At 33.9% G+C, this 26,400-nt stretch overlaps 1 protein-coding gene across 1 annotated transcript in view; it reads left to right on the top strand.

Annotated features, from left to right (window-relative positions):
• Nucleotides 1-11,110, top strand: part of ACTR5 (actin related protein 5) — a 34,194-nt gene extending 23,084 nt beyond the window's left edge. Inside the window, exons 7-9 of the mRNA XM_074292664.1 lie at nt 3,699-3,838; nt 7,554-7,686; nt 10,433-11,110. Of these exons, the coding sequence (XP_074148765.1) occupies nt 3,699-3,838; nt 7,554-7,686; nt 10,433-10,690 (531 nt within the window). The 3' untranslated portion in view covers nt 10,691-11,110. The remainder of the gene's footprint in view (nt 1-3,698; nt 3,839-7,553; nt 7,687-10,432) is intronic.
• The last annotated feature ends 15,290 nt before the right edge of the window (nt 11,111-26,400 follow it).

Below are 26,400 nucleotides of genomic sequence, written 5' to 3'. Positions count from 1 at the left end.
GAGTCCCATTGTTTGTATTATCCATTATGATCCACCAGGCAAACTTCCCTCTCCCTCTCAGACTGCTATGTACTTAATCCTTGAGAAAGTGTTCTCAACAGTTTGAATCCTTAGTTCCCTGAGGCAACCAAGAAATGGCCCTTAGTCCCATGACTTTTTTTCTGGTTTTGTATTTGTAATAGGTTAGTGGAAAAGAGAATTAAGGCTAAACATTAAATAGTTTTTAGATTGTTTCTAAATAAAACTTAACTGTAGTATTTTGAATATGAAATTGTTATATGAGTTATATACATGTTATATTACCCAAGAAACTAAGTTGGGATCTTTGGCATTTTTACTATAAGTTAACCTGGACGACAAAAAGAAGTTCCCACTAAGAAAAGATGTCTTACTGACTTCCCTTGGAGAGTCAAATAAATGAGTTGTCTTGAGTTGGTGTGACTGAGGTAACAGATATTTCATAGGAAATTGGTCATCTCTTATTACACCCTTCATTATTAGCATTTATAAAGAGACTGCCACAAAGATAACTAACTTTAGTTCTAATAATTTACAGTTTAAGGAACTAGAGAAATTCTAAGAAGAACTTGATAGAACTCTTCAGATTAAATGAATATGTATTTTAATATTTGTTTACTTAAATGCCTAAGTAGTCTTTTAGGAGGATGGTAAAAAAAAAAAAAAGTGTTGGAAAATGTGGTTCAAGACTAAGAGATGGAGATGCCAAAGACTTCTAAACTATATAAAAATGTTATGTGTATTTTTGAGAAAGACTTAAGAGAATAAGAATGGGGATTCATGGTAAACATGCAGATAGTAAGCATCAAATGACATTCCACAAAATGAAATGATTGTTCTTTGACAGACAAGAAATAGCTTATTACCAATATGATAGTCACTTTTGAATTTGCTGTCTGTATATTATCGGATTATTGATTTACTCTAGAGCAGGGAATGTAATAAATGCCAGGTTAAAAGATAATATAAACAAAAAGGTATGCTTTGTAACTGAGGCAACTCGAACTTGATCTGGTTAAATTGTTATTGCCAAAAAATTGGAAATGGATGAAAGAACAGATATTGACATGGAGTATTACCATTTCCTGACTAAGTTTTAACTGGTGTAAATTTATTGCCACAAGAAAGAGACCAAAAGAGTGGGCTGCAAATTATTTTAGCCAAGAGATATTTGATCTTCTTGCCAAGTGAAGAGATATGTAGCCAGTAGTTTAAAATATAAACTCATTTGTAAAATCTTACAGTGGAGGATGGTGAAAAATTCAAGTAGTGTCACCTCATAAAATAGATGCAATAGAAGGAAAAAAATTTTTGTGGAAAGCTTCACAGAAAACCTAATTAAACCAAATATGCTGAGAGTATTTAAGGATGTAACTTAGAGGACAGTGAATAGATGAAAGATGGCAAAGATTTATCAACATTTTAGTAACAGATTTCATTAATGAAAATGGAACTTTCACATTTGTGTTCTGACATCATAGTCCCTATATTTTTTGTTTTAGAAAGTAAAAATAACAATAAAAAACCATAGATGGAAAGTATTTTTGGACTAGACCAAGTATTGGAGGTGATAGTTTTTATAATGAAGCAACAAATTACAAGAAATCTAAAAGAAGACTCTATACCTAATTTTTGGAAAATAAGGTATTTTTACCACAAATTGACCAAGAAGATATCAGTTACTTCTGGCCCATATTCTCACTTTCTCATCTGTGCAGAATTTTTATGAGATTAGTCAATCCATCTATCAAAGGAATCTTTGATCAAAGGTTCAGAAGTAGATAGTTGAGTTTTTACAAATGATATTCTATAGCACATCATATCCTTGAAGCTACTCAACTGACAGAAAGGTATAGAGAATATAAAATTTTTTGTTTTATTATTGTTCATATCTATTGATTTAAAAAAGCATTTGATTCAATAGGAAAAAATTAGAACTTCTCTTAATAAGATACACACATTAAATGTGTGTGTGTATGTGTATGTGTATTTGTGTGTAGTAAAATTATAAAGGAGTCCTTGAAAAAATTTAACAATCAAAATTATTTTGGCCACATGATTATTTTATTAAGTGATACATATAAAAGGGCTTGCCAAAGGTATTTGTCATAATGTACAACACAGGACCTCAAATGAAAAGATTGCTTGTTAACAAGGTCTACCTGATGTGTTTTCATTAAGCTAGTGCATCATAATGGAGTTTGGTTGCTTCAAACTTATGAACATTACTCTCCTTTCTAAATGACAATCATAAGCCCTTGAGAATTTGACCTGAGTTTTTATGCAGGAAGTTTCAAGTTATGGGTCACCTAAGAGGGAATGGGGAGAGAGGTTCATAGTGGGCATAAGAGTATTACAATGTTATCAAGGAAAAATTGCACAAGCGACATGGCATATCAGTTATTAGAAAGAGGCCTGTGACCATAAAAGTAGATGGACTAGTTAGGTAGGGATAGCAGACAGCATTAGGCTTCAGTAGGTATCTTGCAATGGTGAGGGATATAGACCCCTCTTAATCTTCCCTTTCCCTCCATTCTCTGCCATCCCTTTCCCCTAGGACTTGTCACATAGAAGATTTTGAGAAACTGAAACAAAGTGCATGCATTATGATTAGAAAATGGCAAAATGGATTTCACCTTACAAATGAAATCAAATATTGCCCTGAAACAAACACTAAACACGAAGATTCCAAAGAAATGTGGGGAATCCTTTTTGAAATGGCCCAGAGTAAAGTAAATAGATTTAGGAGAACAATATACACAACAATTTGGTAATGTAAATAAAAAGAAAATTAAAATAAAACTGTATGCTTAGTAACTGTAATAACCAATCTTGGCCCTAGAGAAAAGATAGTATCTTTTTATCTGGCGTTGGTTACAATCTTTGCTCTAGAGTAAGGCAGTAATTTGATAGTACACAGATAACTGATTCAGAAGTCACCCCCCCCCCCCCCCATTGGTAACAAGCTATTTCCTGTCTCTTGCTCAAGCAAAGGAGCTTTGACCTGTTCTGTTTCTGACTAGGAAAGCTTGTTCCTTTTAGGTATCTTAGTTTCCTCTTTACCCCTCAGCCACCACCACTTTGGTGTCAGGTTTAATCTAGTTAATTGTTTAGCTCATTGCAGCTCAGAACTCCTGAGTTTAAAAGGTGAAAATCCAGCCTCTGCCACCCAAGTAGTTCTTTTGAATGAGTTAATGATTATAAACCTTTTAATCTTCCTAGTTTTAGTTTTTCCACTTTCTCTCAGTGGAGACCATTCTTCTAGTCATTCAGGCTCAAAATTTAAGAATCATGCTGGGTTTTACCATTTCATTAGATTCATGGAATGTAATTACTGTTATTTTTTCTTTCAAAATGTCTGTTGTATATATTCTTTCCTTTCTATTTCCTCTGCCATTGCTATAATTCAAGCTAATCACTCTGCTGGAGTGTTCTAATTGCTTCCTAACAGGTTATCTTTTGAATGTTCCTTGTTCCCCAAGTGTCCATATCTTATGTTCTTTAAAGGTTAGTTAACTCAAGTCTCACTTTTTCTTGAACTTTTATGAATATTCTTGTTCTTGAACTCCTGATAATGGGGTGCCTTATGTGTTATAGATACATAGAAAGTATTTCTTGGGTGAAGAAAAGTTGGAAAAAGCATCTGTCATAACACGCTTTGTCATATTTTGTCTTTAAAGCCCATGTTTAACTTAGCAGAATATCATCAGCTATTTCTTGGTACAGAAAGAATTCGAGCTCCAGAAATCATTTTCCAGCCATCTCTCATTGGAGAAGAACAGGCTGGGATAGCAGAAACTATTCAGTATGTTTTAGACAGGTGAGATAACTATTTTTGTTTGTCTTCCTTTTCATGTCCCATTTACCAGAGGCCTATATTTTAAGATATATTTAGTTAAACATAGATCTAAATATGGGAAACTTCTAAAATATACCTCATGATGACTTTTTCATTGATTTTCTTTGTTCAACAATATTTCTTATGTGGCGTTCAAAACAACAGATAATACAAAATTCAATTTCATTTGCTCTTGTTATTTTGGTTTGTACATTGGTAGGGTCAACCTGGGAATTCATAGAACTTTTGAAATAAATGAAACCAAAAAAAACAAACTGAGAGAAATTGACTGCTATAAGACTGTCTTTCCTCTCTTCCTCTTTCTCTGCTCCCTAACCCAGGTAGAATTTGATCTTATCATTCCTGAAACTGATGGAAAAATACCAGATCAAAGTTATCTCTGCTCTCTCTTTTTCTTATATTGCTGATTTGCACTTTCCCTGTAGTATAGCGATAAATATAGTAAAATCTGGTATCTGTCACAATCCCAGTCAAAAACTTTTGTTACCTGGCATTTTTGAGCATTGTCAGTAAGAAGTGACGTTGGAATGATGACTTTGGAACTACTGTCAAGATTTTCAAGTGTCTTGGAAGTGTCAAAAGATGACCAAATTAGACTCTGGGTAATTTTGCTATTAAATGTATTTTGTTGTATTCTATGTGGTTGAAAGGGGATATTAATGATTGTTATATATTATAATATATCAACCAGAATATTTGATTAATAAGAACTTCCATTCTTTCCCCATGTGAGGAATATCATTTATTGTAACATCCAGATCACATTTACTTTGGGGCTAGAGGAATAACTGTTTTATAATAAAAATTCTTTGTTAATAGAGGTCTTGTTTATGTCAAAGTACAACAAAAGAGTATGTATTAAAACAGAAACTTGACAAAATTATTATTAATATTCCATCTGAGGAATATTGTTAATATACCATTTACTTGTTTTAAGGCCAAGATAGGTACTAACTTCTCTGTGCCTCAGTTTTCCATCTATTGCATTAATAAATATTAATTTGCTACCTTTTAGGAATGATTGTAAGCCAACTAGGTGGCACAGTGGATAGAATACAGGGTCTGGAGTCAGGATGACTTGTTTTCTTGAGTACAAATCTAGTCTGAGGCACTTAGGGTGTCTGAGATAGTTGGTGACTTTGGGTAAGTCACTTAACTCTCTTTGCCTCAGTTCCTCATCGATAAAACTAAATGGAGAAGGAAATGGCAAACTACTCTAGAGTTTTTGCCAACCATAACCATATGAGGTTATAAAGATTCAGACATGATTGAAATGACTAAAAAACAACAAAGAAATAATTGTAGAATAGTGGTTGAAATCACAATAAAAATTTGAAGTACTTAAGGCAGCTCAAATTTAAGTCTGATTAAAAAAATTAAAAAAAAACCAAAAAACTTCTGAGATCATCTGGTCTTATCCCCTAATTTTTATAAATGAGGAAACTTAAGTCAGAGATGTTACAATTTGTTTAAAGTTGCACAGGTAGTAAAGAGCAAAGCCAAGACTTAAATCCATTTCTTCTGGTTTCACATCCAAAACCATTTCCGCATGCAATACAACACATGTCACTTTTTTTATGATGACATTAGATGACATATTTTTTATTTTTTATTTTTTTTTAACTTAATAATTTTTTATTATATATATATTTTTTATAATATTATCCCTTGTATTCATTTTTCCAAATTATCCCCCCCTCCCTCTATTCCCTCCCCCCGATGACAGGCAATCCCATACATTTTACATGTGTTACAATATAGTCTAGGTACAATACATGTGTGTGAATATCATTTTCTTGTTGCACAATAAACATTAGATTCCGAAGGTACATGTAACCTGGGCAGACAGATATTAGTGCTAACAATTTACATTCACTTGCCAGTGTTTCTTCTCTGGGTGTAGCTACCTCTGTCCATCATTGATCAACTGGAAGTGAGTTGGTTTTTCTTTATGTTGAAGATTTCCACTTCCATCAGAATACATCCTCATACAGTATTGTTGTTGAAGTGTACAGTGATCTTCTGGTTCTGCTCATTTCACTCAGCATCAGTTGATTTAAGTCTCTCCAGGCCTCTCTGTATTCCTCCTGCTGGTCATTTCTTACAGAGCAATAATATTCCATAACCTTCATATACCATAATTTACCCAACCATTCTCCAACTGATGGACATCCATTCATCTTCCAGTTTCTAGCTACAACAAAAAGAGCTGCCACAAACATTTTGGCACATATATGTCTCTTTCCGCTCTTTAGTATTTCTTTGGGATATAATCCCAGTAGTAGCGCTGCTGGGTCAAAGGGTATGCACAGTTTGATAACCTTTTGGGCATAATTCCAGATTGCTCTCCAGAATGGCTGGATTCTTTCGCAACTCCACCAGCAATGTATTAGTGTCCCAGTTTCCCCACATCCCCTCCAACATTCATCATTATTTGTTCCTGAGATGACATATTTTTTAAATCTTTAATGTTGGTGGAGTGTAGCTTATAAAACATTTTGTTGAAACATTAATTTTAGATATGAGCATATTTGCCTTAAGATTTTGTTGAAATTTTATTTTAAATATAAAATATTTTTGAAATCTTTAAAGTGCACAACCAATTTATCATACTATACAGGCTCTGTCCAGAAGCCCCTATGAATAATTTAGAATAGTTGTGGGAATAAAGAAGTAGGTTAAAGTATAGCTAATGCTCTGTGTTGTATTTGGGAATGTGTATATTATTCAGATGTTTAATTCTTGATGTTTATGAGAGTCATTCTTTGAAAATATTGAAATCTTGAAGAAAAACACATTAGATATGAAGGGGTGTAGGGGAGTTTGAATTTAGAAATCTGCAACTTAATTGAGAAAAGAATAGTGTGCAATGATGGATCATGAGTATTTTTAAAACATTTTTCACATCTTTTATGCATTTATAATTTGTTTAGCTTTTTAAAAAAAATTAAATGAAATGCAATATGAAGATTTTAGGAAAAAAATTTATCTGGGATTAGAAAAGGAAGGGAATACAGATATGGAAAGTTTTAATGGCAATATAGGCACTATCATTAGTAGTCTATTAACAAGAATAGTCAAGTCTATTCTGAATTTTTTTCTGTTTTAAATTTAATATATTAAAAAAAAAAGAAACTAACTAGACCTTCACTGTTCTAAGCCTCCATAATAGGGGACAGTATTTTAATGAAATCATTTTAGCATAGAAGTAACAAAGTACTCATGGTTTAATTTATCTAAAACTCTACTTTATGACTACAGCAGAATTGTAGTATTTAATGACATTAATACTTAAGAGTCCTCCTTTTCTAATTGTATTAATTGATTTAAATACACATGGTAGACCCTCAAATATTGATTGAAATGACTTTGCAGTGATACTCAAGGCATCACTTTCAATAAGCTTGTGTTATGTGTCAGGCACTGGAATACAAGCACAAAGAATGAGACAATCCCTGTTCTCAAGGATTTTACATTCTCTACACAGTTCCATTAATAAAGATGGATGAAAATGTCTGGTTGATGAAAATTGTTTTAGTCAAGGTATATGAAATATGAGTGGTGAAATTTTTCACTTTTCATTCTGATATTTTAGCATTGTATGAACATCAATGTATTCATATATTTAGGAGGAATTGTATTTGAACTTCTGAATTAACACACTCTTTGTTTTCAGGTATCCTAAAGAAATACAGGAAGCCCTTGTCCAAAATGTTTTCCTCACTGGTGGAAATGTGATGTATCCTGGAATGAAATCCAGGATTGAGAAAGAATTGCTTGAAATGAGACCCTTCCAGTCTTCTTTTCAGGTATCAATTACATGGTTAAAAAATATTTTTGAGCCTGTATTATTGCAATTATGTTGAAAAACTCATTGCATTTCTGCTCATTGATTTTGATTTTTAAGATCTCTCTACTTTTTTAAAGATCTTGATGAGTTTTTCCTATGAGTATATAAGTATTACTATAAACATATTGCTGTTGTCAATATTATGCCAACACAATTCTTGTCAGTTGATATCTTATTTGAATCTTGTTTCGCTCCAGTCTTTTGCTCTCCCACTTATATTCTTGTTCTAGTTTTGTTATTCTGTGTATCATACTTTTTTGCTGAATGGCCAGATTTTGTGATTGCCTTATCTGCCACATTCTCTTAAGGGTTGGATGGGAAATTATAAATAACTTTTACAAATGCATTTTTAAATGTTATTTTATACCCAACTATTTCATTCATGCCTAAATTATCTTTGTCTTCCTTTTCTGAAATTTCTGTGGTTACCATTATCAAGATCTTGGCTGAACTTAAGCATCTGGGACTGGTGGGTTTGGAATTCATGTGGAAAGAAGAAACAGGCAGGGATATGTGATTGGCCCAGTAAAACTAGGAGAATTGAGATTGCATAATTTTTTTCTCTTGAATATATCTGTTGAAATCAGAACTAGTATTAGAATCCAGATATAATGATTCTTAGTCTAGTGTCATCATTAGTATATACATGTGTCTCTAAAATAATAATAATTTTCAAAAACTACACCTAAACCTTTAAACTAGGAAAATTTTATGTTAATATATTGGATTATTTGCTGTCTGGGGGAGAGAGTAGGGTGAAAGGAGGGAGAAAATTTGGAGCACAGGGTTTTGCAGGGGTGAATGTTGAAGATTATCTATGCATATGATTTGAAAATAAAAAGTTTTAGTTAAAAAAAAAGTTTTATGTTGGTGCATAAAGGTAAAATCAAAACATTGCCTTTTGATGCTTTCCTCAATTTTCATTGTTCCTAACTTTATCTCATTCCCCTAAAGAAGAATTATGTAGGCACAAGGCCATTGGTACCTTTTTTTGTGTGTGTGGAAACATTATAGATTTCTGTCTGCATGTGTCTCTTTTCTATAGTAGTTTAAGGCTTGCAAAGCTCTTTATATATTATCTCAATCTTTACAGCAATTCTATGAGATCAGTACAAATATAGACCCCTTTTTACAGATGAATTCACTTAATTGCACTATTTTTTAACTCACTCCTCTCCATTTCAGGTTAGACTTTGTCAAACATATTGCTGAAATCTGGATCAACTTATCTATAGCATACCCCTGAATTATCAATGTAATAATAATCCTGTAAAAAAAAAGTGAGGTTAACCTGGTAGGAGCTATTCATTTTTTTAAAAATTACATTTTTAATTTTTTCAATTCTCAATTATTCTTCTTATTTTCATTCCTCACTTGTAGTTTAGGAAAGAGGAAAATTACAAAACTCCAGTATTAAAAAATTATATAATCAGGCAATACAAATTTTTACATTGGCCACATGCAAAAATGCGTTTTTTTCCCCCTGTTATCTTCTCTATTATGAAGGAGGCAACATTTTTCATTATTGGTCCTCTGGTTGATGTTAGTGTGAATTAAGAGTTCTTAAGTCTTTCAGAATTGTTCATTTATTATAGTATTGATGTTATAGTATCAGGTGTACTCCTGCTTCTATTTACTTCCCTCTGCATCTTTTCATAGAAGTCTTCTCAGATTTCTCACTCATTTGGGATATTTTTTGTGTGCAAATATATGATGACACTAATTAGAATACTGAGCTACACGAGATATGGGATTGATAGAATGGCAAACCTTGTATTCCTGTATTTTGAAACTCTATTCCCTAGTTACCAGTTCCTCAAAGTATGGTCCTATGATCTCTGACTACACAAAAGCCTTTTAGAAGTGCATAAAGTCAGAACTATTTTCATAATAATAGTAATATTTGCTTAGTAAAATATTCTTCCCTTTTCTAGCTACATGTCGGTGTGAGGTTGAATTTTCTTCCTGTATTTCATCCAAAATAATATATCCCAATAGATTGCATGCTGAAGCAGATATGAGACTACAACTATCTTATAATTAAGCCATACATAAAAGATTTGTAAATATATCTAAAACAGTACTATTCTTCTTGTTAGTTTTTTTTTTTTGAGAAAACAGTTATTTTTCACAAGATATATTTATGTTAAAATATAATGGGTTTGTTGTTATATTAAAATAAATTAGTATTTTAAAATTTATCAGTTTTAATTTATAATATGGTTAATATCAATAAATGGAACCCACATAAACAAAAGCTCTTTGGGGTCATTTGTATTTTTTTTAAGAGTGTAAAGGGATCCTGAAACCAAAAAGTTTGAGAACTGTTGCCATAAATATATATAAATATAAGCATGAGCTTTGCTTATTAATTATTTTGTTCTATTAATTTGCATAGAGTTTGCTAAGATAAATTTTACCTCAGATATGGTCTAAATTTATTTCAAATGTGGATTCCTTTTATAATGTTGGTGTAAGGGGGTGTGTGCGTATACCTATAGAAAGGGGGAGGGGGAGAGAGATTGTTTTTTCTTTTTTTAAATCAAGATTTCACTATGTAATTGTTAGTTTCATGGGACATTATTTGTGATATATCTGGTTATATATAATAAGATGTATTATTATGAAACTTACTGTATCACATATTCTACACTGATAGAATGCTAATTAATGAAGTTTTCACATTGAATGTTTTTCTATTTTAGGTCCAGGTTGCTTCTAATCCTATATTGGATGCCTGGTATGGAGCTCGAGATTGGGCCCTTGAACATATGAATCGTGAAGAAGGCTGGATAACCAGGAAAGATTATGAAGAAAAAGGGGGAGAATATCTTAAAGAGCACAGTGCTTCAAACATTTATGTCCCTATCCGGGTTCCAAAACAAACTCCACGAACATCAGAAGCTCAGGCTTCAAGCAAAGCAGTAGGAGCTAGCACCAGCAATCCTTGTGAGCAAGTGTAGCGGGCACCTAGGTACGGAGCTTCTGCCAAAACAGCGTCAGGGAAACCAGCTTCTGCCTCAGAATCTCTGAGCAAAGTTCCAGTTGTTAGGTGACTGTCAGCAGATTCATTCATAGTGAGTCTGTACAAAATTGTTTGCTGGGCAATTAGCCTCTTAATCCAAGATAATAAACTTTCCCTTTAGAGGGATAATTAGGATGTACTTTTTGACTTTGAAGGCTACACTGATTTTTTTCAATGGACTCTAAAAAGAAACTTTTCAGCACCTTGACACCTTTGACCTTTTTAGACAATATCCTGGAATTGTTCAGATATACAAAGGGAAGCAAAGAGGATACAGTAGGAGAAAGCAAAGATGAATGGTTCAAGATGTATTTTAAATTGTTATATCTATCATTTTTTAGTAAAATATATTTTTCTTAATGTGTCCTTTGTAATGGAGTTCATTTTAATCTTGAAAAGCTATTTTTATATATATATATATATATATATATATATATATATATATATATATATATATATATGTCCAGCAGAGGGAGTTCTCTCACCTCTTAAAAAAAGTTAATGTCAGTTATATAATAAAAATATTTGGAATGAAGGCATGTGTCAGCTGGATGGACCCTGACAAGTGTATAGTCCAATTCTCTCATTTTGTATAAATGTGAAAATTGAGGCCCAGACAGAGGAAGTGATTGCCCAAGACCACATAGTTATTGATTTCTTGTTTGGTTGGTTTTGACCGTGTAGGATTACTGATTCAGTATAACATTCTTTAGGTTCTGGCAAGTGTTCAGATTCTGTTGTTATGGACTTGCCAGAAAACTCAGGCCTCCTGAAATAGTTTGAATTTCAATATTGTCTCTTTTCCTTGGAGACTTGTTATTTTTTAAGTAGGAAGAAATAGACTAGAAAGGGGAAACTCAGGAGTCTAATACAAGAAATAAGGGTCTCTGAGCAGCCAAAACCATTGTTAGATTTGTGCATTTTATTCAGAGCCCTTCAAAAGCCATTCATTAAAACCAATTTGCTCATGTTTTAGAAGACAGTTCTGATAAATTTGGTGATGTTTTTTCTCAGACTGTAGAAGACTCTTAACAGCAAATTAAAAAGGAAATAAAATTTCAGAGAGTGGGAGTGGGATGGAGTGAGAAATGTCAGTCAGCCAGAGTGACAGCAGTAAAAAGTCACAACTAGCAAGAACAACTAAAAGAAACAGCCCTGAAAGCAGTGGAACCTACAGGTGTTACTGAGATATAGGATAGCATGATGCTCTTCCTAATGAGGATAGCTGTTAGGAAAGGGGTAGGTGGTATCTTCTAGTGCCTTCTACTGAATAAAGTCCCGAAGTGGGTAAACTTTATTAAATATGCAATTTACAAGAATTTCTATCAGGAATAGTAAGAATAAATACATAAATAAAACATTTGTGCCACACAAAAATATGCATCTGGTATACCTTGGACTATAGGATTATCATATTAGAAGTAGGAGGGACCTCTGAGAACATTAAATCCAAACTCCTCATCTGTAAAATGAGGGAACTGTCTTAAGGAGGTAAAGTGATTTACTAAAAAATCACACGAATGGTAAATGTTAGAGGTGAGATCTGAACCCACATCCTCTGATATCAGCTAGTGTACCCCTGCACTGTACTATGTCATTACTAAGGTAATTTCTCCAACATAATTTTCCACTGAAAGTTTGCTTCATTTTGGTTTCAGAGCATAGGCATATAGGTTTTGGTGAGAGTCTAAATGATTCCTCTAGGAAGATTTGTATTTTGAATAAGTCATCCTATTTTGTAATAAGGTAGCAAATAAATGTATCTTTTAAAAAGAATAAGCCTAAGATAATTGAAGTGTATAATTGTGAATCATTTCTTAACAAAGTTATTGATTTGAGTTGTCTGTTTAACCTTGCTTCTTGAACAGGATCTGATCATGGTTGTCATTACTTAGAGCTGATGCTGCAGTTTTTCAGGAGGGAATTTGTTGTTATTCTGTGTTAATGAGTTGCATGTGCTTTTCTGGAAGAAACTGGACTTGAATGTGCCTAGAGATAGAATTAGACAACTTTTAGTAGCAAAAATATTCTATATTCATGTATCTACAAAAGAGAGAAACTTATTTCCAAAGAATTATATTGATTAATGCAACAACTCTCCAGTCCCACAATCGTTTTATCCAATTGAGTTGGAATGTAATTTTTAAAAAACCATTAGCAATTTATGACATGTGCTAATGTACCATCCCTAGGGATTTATTTTCTTTGAGCCATGGCACTAGTAAATCTCCTTCTTAGTTTATAGTTCTCTCTAAGGCTGACATCGTAAAAGATCAGCTAATTTTCTAAAACATTGAAAGTATAGAATCTTCTAATGCCAGGTAGGCTAGGTTTGGAGGAAACCTCTGCTCTAGAAATTAAATTTTTAAAAGATCCTTTCTTTTTTTTTAACCTCACTTATAGGAGTTGCTAAAACAAAACAAAACAAAACAAAAAAACCGAAAACCTTTGGTTACTTCTTGACTAACCTTATCTTTCTCTTAAGCCTTGGGGTTTTTAACATTTGAAATATAATAGAAAATATCTTTTTTTTATTGTTATTGTTTTGTTATGTTTTTGTTTTTGAGGCTGGGGTTAAGTGACTTGCCCAGGGTCACACAGCTAGGAAGTGTTAAGTGTCTGCGACCAGATTTGAACTCGGGTCCTCCTGAATTCAAGGCTGGTGCTCTATCCACTACGCCACCTAGCTGCCCCGAAAATATCTATTTGTTAACAAAATATTCACACAGTCATTTGTTGAGATGGTCATCTTAAAGGACCATATGGGGAAATTAACTTTTTTTGGAAATGTTTTTGACATGTTAATGGTATCACATCTCAAACTCATCTGTATTCAGATGTGGGGGAGGATGTCAGGTAGCAATCATTTGAGAGATATGTAAAGGTGTAGGAGAAGAACTAAAACTCAGTAATTCTGCAAGGGAGGTGTCATGAAGGGTCAGAATGATGTGATCTTTTTCTGTCTTGCATACAAAAATATGGCATATTTTTGTGAATAAAGGGAAGAAGGAGTATCTTTGCATTCTGTCAGTGAGCTATATATCACCAGTTCCTCTGACTGGAATAAGCTTGCTTTTTATTAAATAATGTTCAGAATATATTTTACATTTTATATGAACATTTTTTAATTGCATGGAGGAAAGAGAAGCAATATAAACATCTTGAATTATTCTTGGTGTTTTAATATGCAGAACAGCACCATTTATTCCTCTACAGTGCAGTTATGCCCAGGTTCTTTCCAATAGCCAAAAGCAATTAAAATTTAAGAAGCCCCAAAATAGCAACTATTGATTTGTTGCTTGGTGTCCTTCTTAATTTCACCAGCCTATGAGAGCATTCATAGCACCAGTTCTCATCCTATGAAAATGGTTTTTGCTTTCTTTAATTTGAATGTACTAGCTTCATTAAAAAGAAGTAGAACACAGCACAGTCAGGCCTTCTTTTTTTTTTTTTTTAATAAGCCTGAAATATATAGTCTTTTTTCCTTCCACTTCTATCTATTGAATCCACATATAAGCACTTTTCAATATAGATTGGTAGTTTCTTTTCTTTTCTTTTCTTTTCTTTTTTTTGCATATGGTACTGCCAATCTATTGTATACAACTTGCTTTTCCTTTTAAATATATAATAAAGTTTTCATGTAACTTTTTTCCCTTTCCCCTTCTTCCCTTGCCTTAGAAATGTCTACTATTAGATATGTATATATATATGCAAATCCATAATAAACATATTTCTCTTTATCATCTTTCTCTGAATTCAGACACCATTTTCCTTTATAGAGCCTTTGTGGTTAATTTATAATTATAATTATATATTTATATATACATATGATTATATCTATATCCCTATATCTATCTGTATTTATATATCTATATAACCAAAATGTCAAAATGACTTGGTGGCTGAGTTCATCATTGCTTTTTATAGCACAGCTTGACTTTTTTAAGTGGATATATGGAATGTCAAGAAAAGGACAGCCAGGATTGTGAAAGGTTTGGAGTCTGCAATATGAAAAACATTTGAAGGAACTAGGGATGGTTCCTGGAGAAGTTAGCTGATGGGGAATGATATGTGACTTAAATATATGAAAAGCTGTCATTTGGAAGAGATGTTAGACTTACTCTATTTGACCCCAGAGTAAAAACCAAACCAAACTAGGAGTAGTAGATGGAAGTTGGCAAGAAGCAGTTTGGGGGAAAAGAAGCTTCCTAACAGTTCTATGCAAGAGTCGAATAGGTTAAAGAAGTAATTATATTGCTGACCACTTCTTGGTCATGTCATAATGGGAGTTCTTTTCTGGATATAAATTGGACTAGACTGAGGTCACTTTTAACTCTAAAATACTATGTTTCTAGCAAAATGTAGTTTAGTAATGAACTTTCTTTGTCTGGAAGAGAGTCGTAGTTCTTCCAATCTGAGGCCAGCTCTCCCAAGCTTGGGAAAATCATACAGGCAACAGAGCTCATTCTTTTTCAGAATGCTTCTGTAGATCTAATCACACATAGAAATCCCTTTATGCACATTTTGTTTTCTTATTAAAACATATTACTCAAAAGTCAAAATAAAATCCTATTAAAAAGCTTGCCATGAGTACTACAGTCCTTGTTTCTTAACCTTTCAGTTGTTTAATAGAGATTTTAAAATATCACATACAACAAACAGTGTGGGATGCTAAAAATAGAATATATTGGACATTGCTAAGGGACAGAATTGTCACAAGTTTGATTTTAACATTGTTGATGAATGTAACATTTAAATTCATTCTAATCTCTTGTATTCAAACACTTTCCACTAAGACATAAACATTATAAGATTATAGCTTTGCAATTAGAAATTCAGTAGTTAACAGATTGTCTTTGTTATTGAAGAAATGTAGAAAATAGCCAAGTTCTGGGAACAGTCCCTTCCTGGGACTGCTTTTTTCATTCTTTTTTTCCTGTCCATAGATAGTCAAAAAAGATTGGCCAGGGATTAATCCTTCTGGCCTTTCTTTGCAATCTTGTTGCCAGATATTGGGAGAGACAGTATCATATCACTACCTAACACTTTTTTCTCTAAAACCTTGTGAAGATGAAAATTTTATGATCTTCAGACCCAAAGCCTGAGGCCTTGGCTGTTTGATTGTAGCATTTGCTTTTATCATTTAATGCACTTTGGGGATTCAGAAAATGATATGCAATGTTTTAAGAAAGTTGTTATCGAGGTAATAAATGATAAAGTGGATTCAAAATTGGGTCCTTTCTCAATCCACTACTCTTTACACCATGTTTTTTTTCTCAGTTAATGTGCCAGAGACACTCGAATTTTAGCATCAGGCTATACTTAAGGGGAACAAGAAGAAATAGGTTTAGAAGTTGGGTTCTGATTATCCTAGGGGAGGTCCTAGTTCCCCAGGCCATGAAGAGTGGAAATAATTTTTGCTTAGAGCATATTGTCTTTAAAACCTATGCCTTCCTGCATGTTTGTTTTCTTTGTGTCTCTGAAAACTCCTTTCTCTGTTTGAGGAAACATGAGTTCAGAGTATGTCAGCAACAGAAAAATGTTTTCTTGTGCCTACTATTCCAGATTTGGAGAAATGTGATTTCCCCCTTCTTCCCCAAACAAGCTTTTTTATTTTCTTCCAGTCATTGAAAACTGGACTTTTCTTTATTCTCCTCCCGTCCTTCACTTGAGAAAAGGAAAAATAAAGCCCCAATTATAAACTTGTTTATTAATCTAGTAAATCCCTTCCTTGACCATGACCAAAAAAAGAAAAAAGTCTCAGTCTACACTCTTGAAATTATCACCTCTCTTATTAGGAGATTGTTAGCATGTTTCATTATGAGTCTCCTTGATAAGAAATATGTTAGACTACAGGGATAGAGACCAGAAATAGGTATATCAGTGTTTTATCCAAAGCTGTGTATATTTTGTGAAACTTGCCATTTTAATGGAATCAGGAACTAGAGTTCTTTGTGTAAAACAATTTCTCCATTTTTGTACTTTTTATTTTTTTAAAACACAAGGGAACGTGTGAATAGTAGACAGAAAACCAGCCTTGATTTGAGGACATCTCAGTGCTCTTACCATCTCTCTAAAACTCAAGTCAAGGAATATACCAATCTGCACTAGAGGTGGTTTCCTCACCTAAGAGTTTCAGATACAATGAAGTCACAGGTCTAATTCTTATCCATATCTCTGTGGGAGACACATATACCCATATGTAATTGTGCCAGAGATTCTACTTTGTCTTATAGTGTTCATGTTCAGGGAAATGCTGTAGACTTTTTTTTTTTTTTTTAACTGAACTTATGATTTCATATTAGAGTTGCTTAGGGCACTGAGAAGTTACATAATTTTCCTAGGATCAGACAGCCAGTAAGTTAAAGGCAAAACTTGTAACTTTTTCTTATTCTACCTGTCTTATTTAATAAAATTTTTGATAAGATTTCCAATGAAGAAAGATATATATCATAGTAGAATCAGATGGGTTTGGAATTGGCTGAATAACCAGATATAAAGTATCAAAGCATTTTTTTTTCCTTTTTTTTTTTGAAGTTTTTTTTTTATTTTCAAAACATATTTTTCAACATTGACCCTTGAACAACTTTATGTTCCATTTTCTCCCCTTGCCCCTCCCCTAGCATATAATCTATGTTAAACATGGTAAAAATATATGTGAAATCTAATATAGGCATACATATTTATACAATTATCTTGCTGCACAAGAAAATTCAGATCAAAAGTTTTAAAAAATGAGAAAAATAAAGTTCAAGCAAATCACAACAGAAAAAGAATACTACATTGTGATCCACCCTCAGTCCCCACAGATCTCTTTTGGAAGATGGCTCTCTTCATCACAGGATCATTGGAATTGGCCTGAATTATTTCAATGGGCATTTATTAAGCGTTGGTGAACTAGGTGGTGCAGTAGATAAAATACTGGGCCTGGAGTCAGGAACACTTAATCTTTCTGAGGTCAAATGCAGTCTCAGGCATTTATTAGCTGTGTGACTCTGGGCAAGTCACTTAATCCTGTTTGCCTCAGTTTTGTTCTCGGTAAAATAAGAGAATAAAATGGCAAATCACTCCAATATTTTTGCAAAGAAGGTCACAAAGAATTGGACACGACTAATTAACGACAATGGCAACATTCTGTGCTAAGGGGAATGTAAAAAAGGACAAAAAATAACTCCTCCATCTAATGTGAGGGACAAGTGCAAACAACTATGAAGAAACAAGATGTATACAGAATAAATTGGAGATTATCACAGAGAGAAGAAATAGTATTAAGCAGGATTGGGAAAGGCTACTTGTAAAAAGTGACATTTTTTTTCTGAGACCTGAAGAAAGTCAGAGAAAGGAGGGAGAGAACTCCAGGTAGGAAGGCAATCAAAGAAAATGCATGAAGAGGGAGAGTGTTTTTTTATAAGGAACAGCAAAACTCAGTGTTACGATTGCTGGATAGAGGATAAGGGGCAGTAAGGTATAAGACAGAAGAATTCTAAAAAAATAGGAAGGAGTTATGAAGGGGTCCAGAAGTTAAAGGGAGCTTTTAAAATTTCTTCCTGGAGGTGAGAGAGAATTGATGAAGTTTATTGAATGAGAGTGGGCAGAGGTGAAGTAATCAGACCTGTGAAAATCATTTTGACAGGTGAATAGAGGATAGATTGAAATGGTGTAAGACCAACCTTTCCTGAGATTATTGAGCCTACACCAAGGTAGTGGAAGTGTCAGAGGAGAAAGGGAGGTATATATAAGAGATGTTACAAAGATAATTAAAGGGATTTGGCAGCTGACTTAATATGGGGAATGAGAATAAGTTGAGTATAACTCGTGGGTTTCAGCCTGGGCATATGGGAAGATGGTGGTAATCTTAACAGTAATAGGGAAGTTAGGATGAGGAAAGAGTTTGAGAATAAAGATAATGAATTTATTTTTGGACATGTTGAGTTTAAGAGATCTATGGGACACCTTAAGATATCCAGTTCAACTGTCCAAAGAGTTATCAATCTGTCCATACTCTTTGGTCTAGCAATACTGCTGCTAGGTCTGTATCTCAAAGAGATTTTTTTTTTAAAGAAAAAGGACCTATGTGAGTAAAAATATTTATAGCAGCTCTTTTTGTGGTGACAAAGAATTGGAAGTTAAAGGGGTGCCCATCAATTGAGAAATTCCTAAAGTTGTGTGTATGATTTTGATGCAATATCATTGTGCTATAAGAAATGTTAAGGGCGATAGTTTTTGGAAAAAGCTAGGAAAAACATGAACTGATGCAGAGTAAAGTGCACAGAACCAGGAGAACATTGTACATAGCAACCACAACATTGTGTGATGATCAACTCTTCTCAGCAATACAGTGATCCAAGACATTTCTGAAGAATGTATGATGAGAAATGCTATCTCTAGAAAAAAAGATCTGACAATCTCATTGCAGATTGAAGCATACTTTTAATTTAATTAATTTTTTTCTGGTCTGTTTTCTTTTACACCATGGATAATATGAAATATATTTTGCATGACTTGACATGTATGTATATGTTCAGTAGTTTTTTAGTTCAATTCTTTGTGACCTCATTTGTTTTTTGTTTGTTTTTTTTGTTTGTTTGTTTTTTGTTTTGGCAAAGATAGTGGAATGATTTGCCATTTCCTTCTCCAGCTCATTTGGTAGATGAGGAAATCGAAGTAAATAGGATTTAATGATTTGCCCAGGGTCACAGAGCTAGTAAGTGTCTGAAGTCACATTTAAACTCAAAAAAATGGGTCTTCCTGATTCTGGGCCTGGAACTCCATTCAGTGTACCACCCATCTACCTTCTTCACATGTATGATCTATATCAATTTGCTTTCCTTCTCAAGGAGGAGGGAAAAGAGGGAAAGAGGGAGAGAATTTGAAACTGAAGATTTTAAAAAGTGATTGTTAAATTTTTTACATGATTATAATTTTTAAAATTTGTATTATTATTATAGTTTTTTATTTACAAAACATGCATGGGTAATTTTTCAACATTGACTCTTGCAAAACCTTCTGTTCCAACTTTTCCCCTCGTTCCTCCCACCTCTTCCCCTAAATGGCAGGTAGTCTAATACATGTTAAGTATGTTAAAGTATATGTTAAATCCAATATATGTATACATATTTACATAGTTATCTTGCTGAACAAGGCAAATCGGATCTAGAAAGAATAAAACCTGAGAAGGAAAACAAAAATGCAAGCAAACAATAACCAAAAGAGTGGAAATGCTATATTGTGGTCCACACTCAGTTCCCATAGTTCTCTCTCTCTGGGTGTAGCTGATTCTCTTCATTACTAAACAACTGGAACTGGTTTGAATCATCTCATTGTTGGAAAGAGCCATGTCCATCAGAATCGATTATTATATCTTGTTGCCATGTATCTCCTGGTTCCGTTCATTTCACTTAGCATCAGTTCACGTAAGCCTTCTCCAGGACTCTCTGAAATCATCCTGTTGATCGTTTCTTACAGAACAATAGTATTCCATAAAATTCATTTACCATAACTTATTCAGCCATTCTCCAGCTGATGGGCATCCATTCAGTTTCCAATTTCTAGCCACTACAAAGAGGGCTGTCACAGAATTTTTGCACATACCGGCCCTTTCCCTTCTTTAAGATCTCCTTGAGATATAAGCCCAATAGAAGCACTGCTGGATCAAAGGTTATGCTCAATTTGTTAGCTCTTTGGGCATAGTTCCAAATTCCTCTCTAGAATGGTTGGATCCATTCACAGTTCCACCAACAATGTATCCGTATCCCAGTTTTCCCACATCCCCTCCAATATTCATCATCTTTTTCTGTCATCTTAGTTGATCTGAAAGTTGTATAATAGTATCTCAGAGTTGTCTTAATTTGCATTTCTCTGATCAATAATGATTTGGAGCACCTTTTCATATTACATGATTATAATGAAGAAAAAATAAGAGACAAAAAGTTTATCAATGACTTAAAAATACAATTATATGCACAATAATCTCTCCACCACCCCAAAGATGTCCAGTTCACGATGTCCAATAAGCATTTGGAGGTGTAAAACTGGAAGTCTGATTGAACATCTAGATATGAGATAATAATTGAACCCATAGGAGTTGATGAAAAAAGGGAATATTAATTGATGAATCCTTTCATGTTATCCTGGAAGGTGGTCTCTAATAGAGTGCTATACGGATTTATCCTTGACCTTGTCTTGTCAACGTTTTTATAAATGTCTTAGTTACATAGATTATATGCTTACCAGATTTGCAGCTGACATGAAATTTGGCCTTGTCTGGATTTTTTGTTTGGGAATTTTTATGAAAAAATTAGGGATGAGTACAGGAAGGAATTCCTGCTCTCTTTCTCTTTCTTTCTCTCTCTTTTTTGCTGCAGAAAAATCAGGCAAGGTAATCTTGTTTTGGTTTCCAGGTCAGTGCCTACAAATACATACCTAATTTTGTGCTGGAAATAGAACTTGGTGCAGGTTTTGAGTAACAAGTTAGTTCCCTGGGGGGCCTCTTAGTGGGGTATTCAGGGCATGAGGGAGAACTCTGCTCTACTTCCTCTGAGGGTTTGCCCACCTTGAGAGTCTTTCTGTTCACAGGGCACTTGCTTTGTGGGATCATGGCCTTAGGAACAAACCTAGGTTTTAGAGTTTGAGCTTCTAATTTTCCTTTTATTGAGCCCAACCCTGGGGAAGGGAATCTAGATACTTCCAGCTCCCAATTTAGGGGTACTGGGAAAGATGTCTATCTTAGAATATATGGTGCTATCTTACTCCTTGTGTGACCTTGGGCATATCCTTTGGCTTCCATGTTTCTCAGGTTTCCTTGGGATTAGACTAAATGGTCTCTGAAGTATCTTTCAATTTTGAGATCCTGTAATTTTATTTTGATTCCCTCCCTTTTCCACTATGCTGAAATTTTTTATATCTACATCTATGTAGCTTTTTTTTTTTGCTTTAAAATTTTTTTTAATGATAGCTTTTTACTTTCAAAATACATGCAAAGATAGTTTTCAACATTCACCCTTTAAAAACTGTATTACACAGGTTTTTAGATTAGGAATATGAGGAGTCTCAAGATTGAGATAACTACAAAGTCACAACTCATCCATGGTTAGGAACCTAGTTAGGAAAAAGACATATATTCTTTTTTCTTCTTTAAAAAATATTAAATAGTATTTTACTTTTCCAAATACACATAAAAATAATTTTCAGCATTCTTTTTTAAGCTTTTTTTTTTTGACTGAGGCAATTGGGGTTAAATGACTTGACCAGGGTCACATAGCTGGGAAGTATTAAGTGTCTGAGGATAAGTTTGAACTCAGATCCTCCTGACTTCAGGGCTGGTTCACTATCCACTGCAGCAACTAGCTTCAACATTCTTTTTAAAGGCTTTGTGTTCCAAATTTTTCTCCCTCTCTCCCTTTCCCCCTCTCCAAGACAGCAAGCAATCTGATATAGGTTAACTATGAGTGATTCTTTTAAATATATTTCTATATTTATCATGTTATGCAAGAAAAATCAGACTAAAAGGGGAAAAAAACTGAGAAAGAAAACAAACAAACAAAAATATGAAAATGCTATGCGTTAATCGGCTGTCTCCATAGTTCTCTTTCTGGATGTAGATGGCATTTTCTATCCCAAGTCTATTGGAACTGTACAAGGCAAATGTTGAGTCTCTCTAATTTCAACAGCCCTTGCCTCTGTTTTTCACAGCACTTCTGCCAATAGCTGCCTGGTTGTCAGGGCCTTGACATTACAATTCCTACTAGTGTATCTGAATTCCCCTGCTCCCACCCCCTGTGATCTACACAAACTTTGCTTGGTTCTCACATCCAGCTATTTGCATCTGCACCTACTGTGTACTCGACCACCTTAGATGGAGTGGGAAAGATGAAGATGATACAGGCCCCATCTTCAAAAAGCTCATTTTATGTGTGAAGAAACAAAAATCACACATGAAACAGGAGAGTGTGGGACATTGTAGAATCTAGGGCTGGATTGTGGCATTCAGGTAGGCTGCAGGAGGGAGATCACTCTGGGCTAGACTTGTATAAGAAAGCTTTGACACTTGAGTAGAACCTTTTAATATCAAAAATCAAGGAAGTGTCAATAAAACAGTGATCTCTGTCAGTAGGAAAATTGTTTTAAATGAAATTTAAAGGAATGTCTTTCATGTATGCTGTCATATACATCTCTTGTGGTGTATCTGAGGTCTGTAACCCCTAATAATGCCCTGCCCCTCAATAGGCCCTATTTTTCATTGTGCAATCCTCCGACCTTGAGTTTTAGAACCCACTCTGCAACAGTCTGGTCTGGCCTTGTTTCCTTTTTTGGAAACTCAGCCATAGCCTTTCCATTAGGGAAATCAACCTTCTAGACCCAGATCCCTATCTCTGAGGCAGGGATGTGCTGTCAACTCACAGTAATTTTAGATGGCCTCCCCTCATTAACAGGGGAAACCACTGGCCGGCAAGCTGCCATTTTCATTGGAAATCCTTCTCCCAGATCATAAAAGATAAAATAGGTAATGTTGATTATACAAAATAGAAAAGCTTTTGCATGAAATCATGCAACTAGGATAAAAAAGAAAACTGGGAATTAATTTTTAAAAAAATCAATTTTAAAAACAATTGTGCTTACTTTTTCCAAGCACTGTGCCAAGAGCTGGGGTTAGAGACAGAAAAGAGTTGGGAGAGAGGAGATTAAACACATAAAATATGATTCAGCTTCTGGGCAAATGAAAGGCTCAAATATTCCTCCCAGGGGCCAGCAGTGGAGCTGATGACATATGAAAAATTCCTACAAATCACTAGAAATAAGAGAAATGCAAATTAATGCAAACTTTTGTTTTCCTGAGACAATTGGGGTTAAGTGACTTTTCCAGGGTCACATAGGTAGGAAATATTAAGTGTCTGAGGCTGGATTTGAACTCAGGTCCTCCTGACTCCAGGGCCAGCACTTTATCCATTGTGCCATCTAACTGCCTCTAAATTCATTTTTGAGGTTTCAGTTTATCATTCAAATTGACAAAAATGATAAAAGGTGGAACCAGTACATATTAAAAGGGCTACAGAAAAACAAGTTATTAATACACGACAGATGGGATTATAAATTGTTCCCCAATTCTGAAAAGCAATTTAGAATTTTTACAAAATTTACAAAAATTTACACTTTTTACAAAAAAAAAAAAAAAAAAAAGACAAATCCCTTGCTAGGTGTTTGCCTTACCAATGTGATCATTGCAGCAATTTTTATGACAATAGAATTAAAAACAAAATAGGTACCTGTTGATTGGGAAAGGACTAGGCAAATTTTTGTATATGAATTATTGGATCATAAGAAAAAATGAATTCATGCACATATTTAACCTATATCAAATAGACTGCTGATTTGAGGAGGGAGGAGAGGGAAAGCAGAAGGGGAGAAGAGAGGGAGGAAAATTTGGGAACACAAGGTTTTGCAAAAGTGAATGTTGAAAACTGTCTTTGCATAGTTTGGAAAAATGAAATACTATTAAAATTTTAAAAATGAATTCAGAGAATTCAAATAAGATGTTAATTGATGCAGAGTGGAGTAGAGAAATAAGAAAACAGAGTATGCAGTAACTGAAATATAAATGGGAAGGAAAATGAAATTAAGTCTCAAATTATAACACCCAATCTTAGGCTTGGAAAAATAATTGAAATAATGTACTTCATTCCTTTCATTGAGAAGATAAGGGGCATATAGGTGTAGAATATTACATATATCATCAAATGTAATCATAATGATTAAGATGGTTTTGCTAACATTTTTTTTTTCTTTCTAAATCTTATTATAAGGGATAGGGGAGAAGCAAAGAATACATTCAGAAGTGAATGTGATTTGTAATAATTAAGTCTTCACTTACATGAACTGATGCTGAGTGAAATGAGTAGGACCAGGAGATCATTATATACTTCAACAACAATACTATATGATGATCAGTTCTGATGGATGTGGCCCTCTTCAACAATGAGATGAACCAAATCAGGTCCACTTGTTCAATAATGAATAGAACCAGCTACACCCAGCATACATACATAGCATTTCTAATCCCTCTGTTTTTATCTGCTTGCATTTTTGATATCCTTCTCAGGTTAATTTTACCTTATTTCAAAGTCCAATTCTTTTTGTACAGCAAAATAACTGCATGGACATGTATACATATATTGTATTTAACATATACTTAAACATATTTAACATGTATTGGTCTACCTGCCATCTGGGGGAGGGGGTGGGAGGAAGGAGGGGAAAAGTTGGAAAAGAAGGTTTAACAAGGGTCACTGATGAAAAATTACCCATGCATATATCTTGTAAATAAAAAGCTATAATAATAAAAAAATAAAGTCTTCAATAAAAAAAATTCCCAATGAGGGAAGATTGTACTAAACACAAATTCTACCTTTGGCCCTGAATAATGTGATGGTCTGTGAGGACCAAGCAATCATTTATCTATTGGCTTTTCTAGTTCTGCTCTTCCAGTTAATCTAGATTAGGAAATATCCTAATATTAGTATTGGGAGATAGTAATTCTGTATTAGTAGCCCATCTCAGTCCCTTGGGGCACAAGGTGGACTACCTTCTTGTTCTACCCCATTCCATTTTCTGGTCTCATCCATGATGTATTGACCAGAAAACTGGATTTGGAGGGAGAATACTTGCGCTTCACTTCACTACCTGCCACTTATTACCTGTTACCTTTAGGCGTAGGGCAGCTAGGTGGAAAGATAGAGTGTTAAGCCTGGAGTCAAGAAGATTCATCTTTTTGAATTCAAATGTGGTTTCAGACACTAGCTCTGTGACCCTGGGCAAATCTCTTTACTCTGTTTGCCTTATTTCCTTATCTGTAAAATGAAATGCAGAAAGAAATTCAGTATCTTTGCAAAGAAAACCCCAAATAGAGACATGAAAAGTCAGACATGATTGAAAAAAAATGGCTAAACAACAACAAAAAACAAAAAACAAAAAAATGGAACTGGAACTCAGAAGACAGACATGAGCTTGGGCATAACTTAACACAGGATGTATTGAATATATATAACTTGTTCTTTTTGGTCTGCCTAGTATAAGTTCATAGTAAGCTTCCTAAATTTGTCTGAATTCATTCTATTCATCCTTTCTTATGGGATAATAACATTCTGTTTATATGCCATGGTATATCTCTTCTTCAAATAATAGACACCAAATTTTTAGTGTTTATTTTTGTTTGCTATCAGAAAAATGCCACAAGAAATATTTTTGTATGAATAAGACTTTATCTTTGGCTTTCACTTTCTTGAGACATGTTCTTATGAATGTAATTGCCAACTAAAAGGGATATATGAAGTTTAGTGATTTTTCTAGTATGAATTATTTTCTAAAATGATTGGACTGGTTCATAGTATTACATGCTTTTCTTTTTATATCCCCTCCAACACTGACCATTTTTGCCTTTTTTTTTTCATCTTTGCCATTCAGAGGTGGTGAGATCCCTTGTAATCACTTCTGTTCCAACTTTTCCCTTCCCTCCCTCCACCCTCTCCCCTAAATGGCAGACAGTTTCACAAATGTTAAACATGTTAAGGGATATCTTAAATACAATATATGTGTACATATTTGTACAGTTCTCTTGTTGCACATGAAAAATTGGATTCAGAAAGGTAAAAATAA

Source organism: Sminthopsis crassicaudata, chromosome 2 (genome assembly GCF_048593235.1).
Source record: "Sminthopsis crassicaudata isolate SCR6 chromosome 2, ASM4859323v1, whole genome shotgun sequence".
NCBI classification, from domain to species: domain Eukaryota; kingdom Metazoa; phylum Chordata; class Mammalia; order Dasyuromorphia; family Dasyuridae; genus Sminthopsis; species Sminthopsis crassicaudata.
Note: the sequence above shows the minus strand (reverse complement) of the source record. Positions and strands in the feature narration are given on the sequence as shown.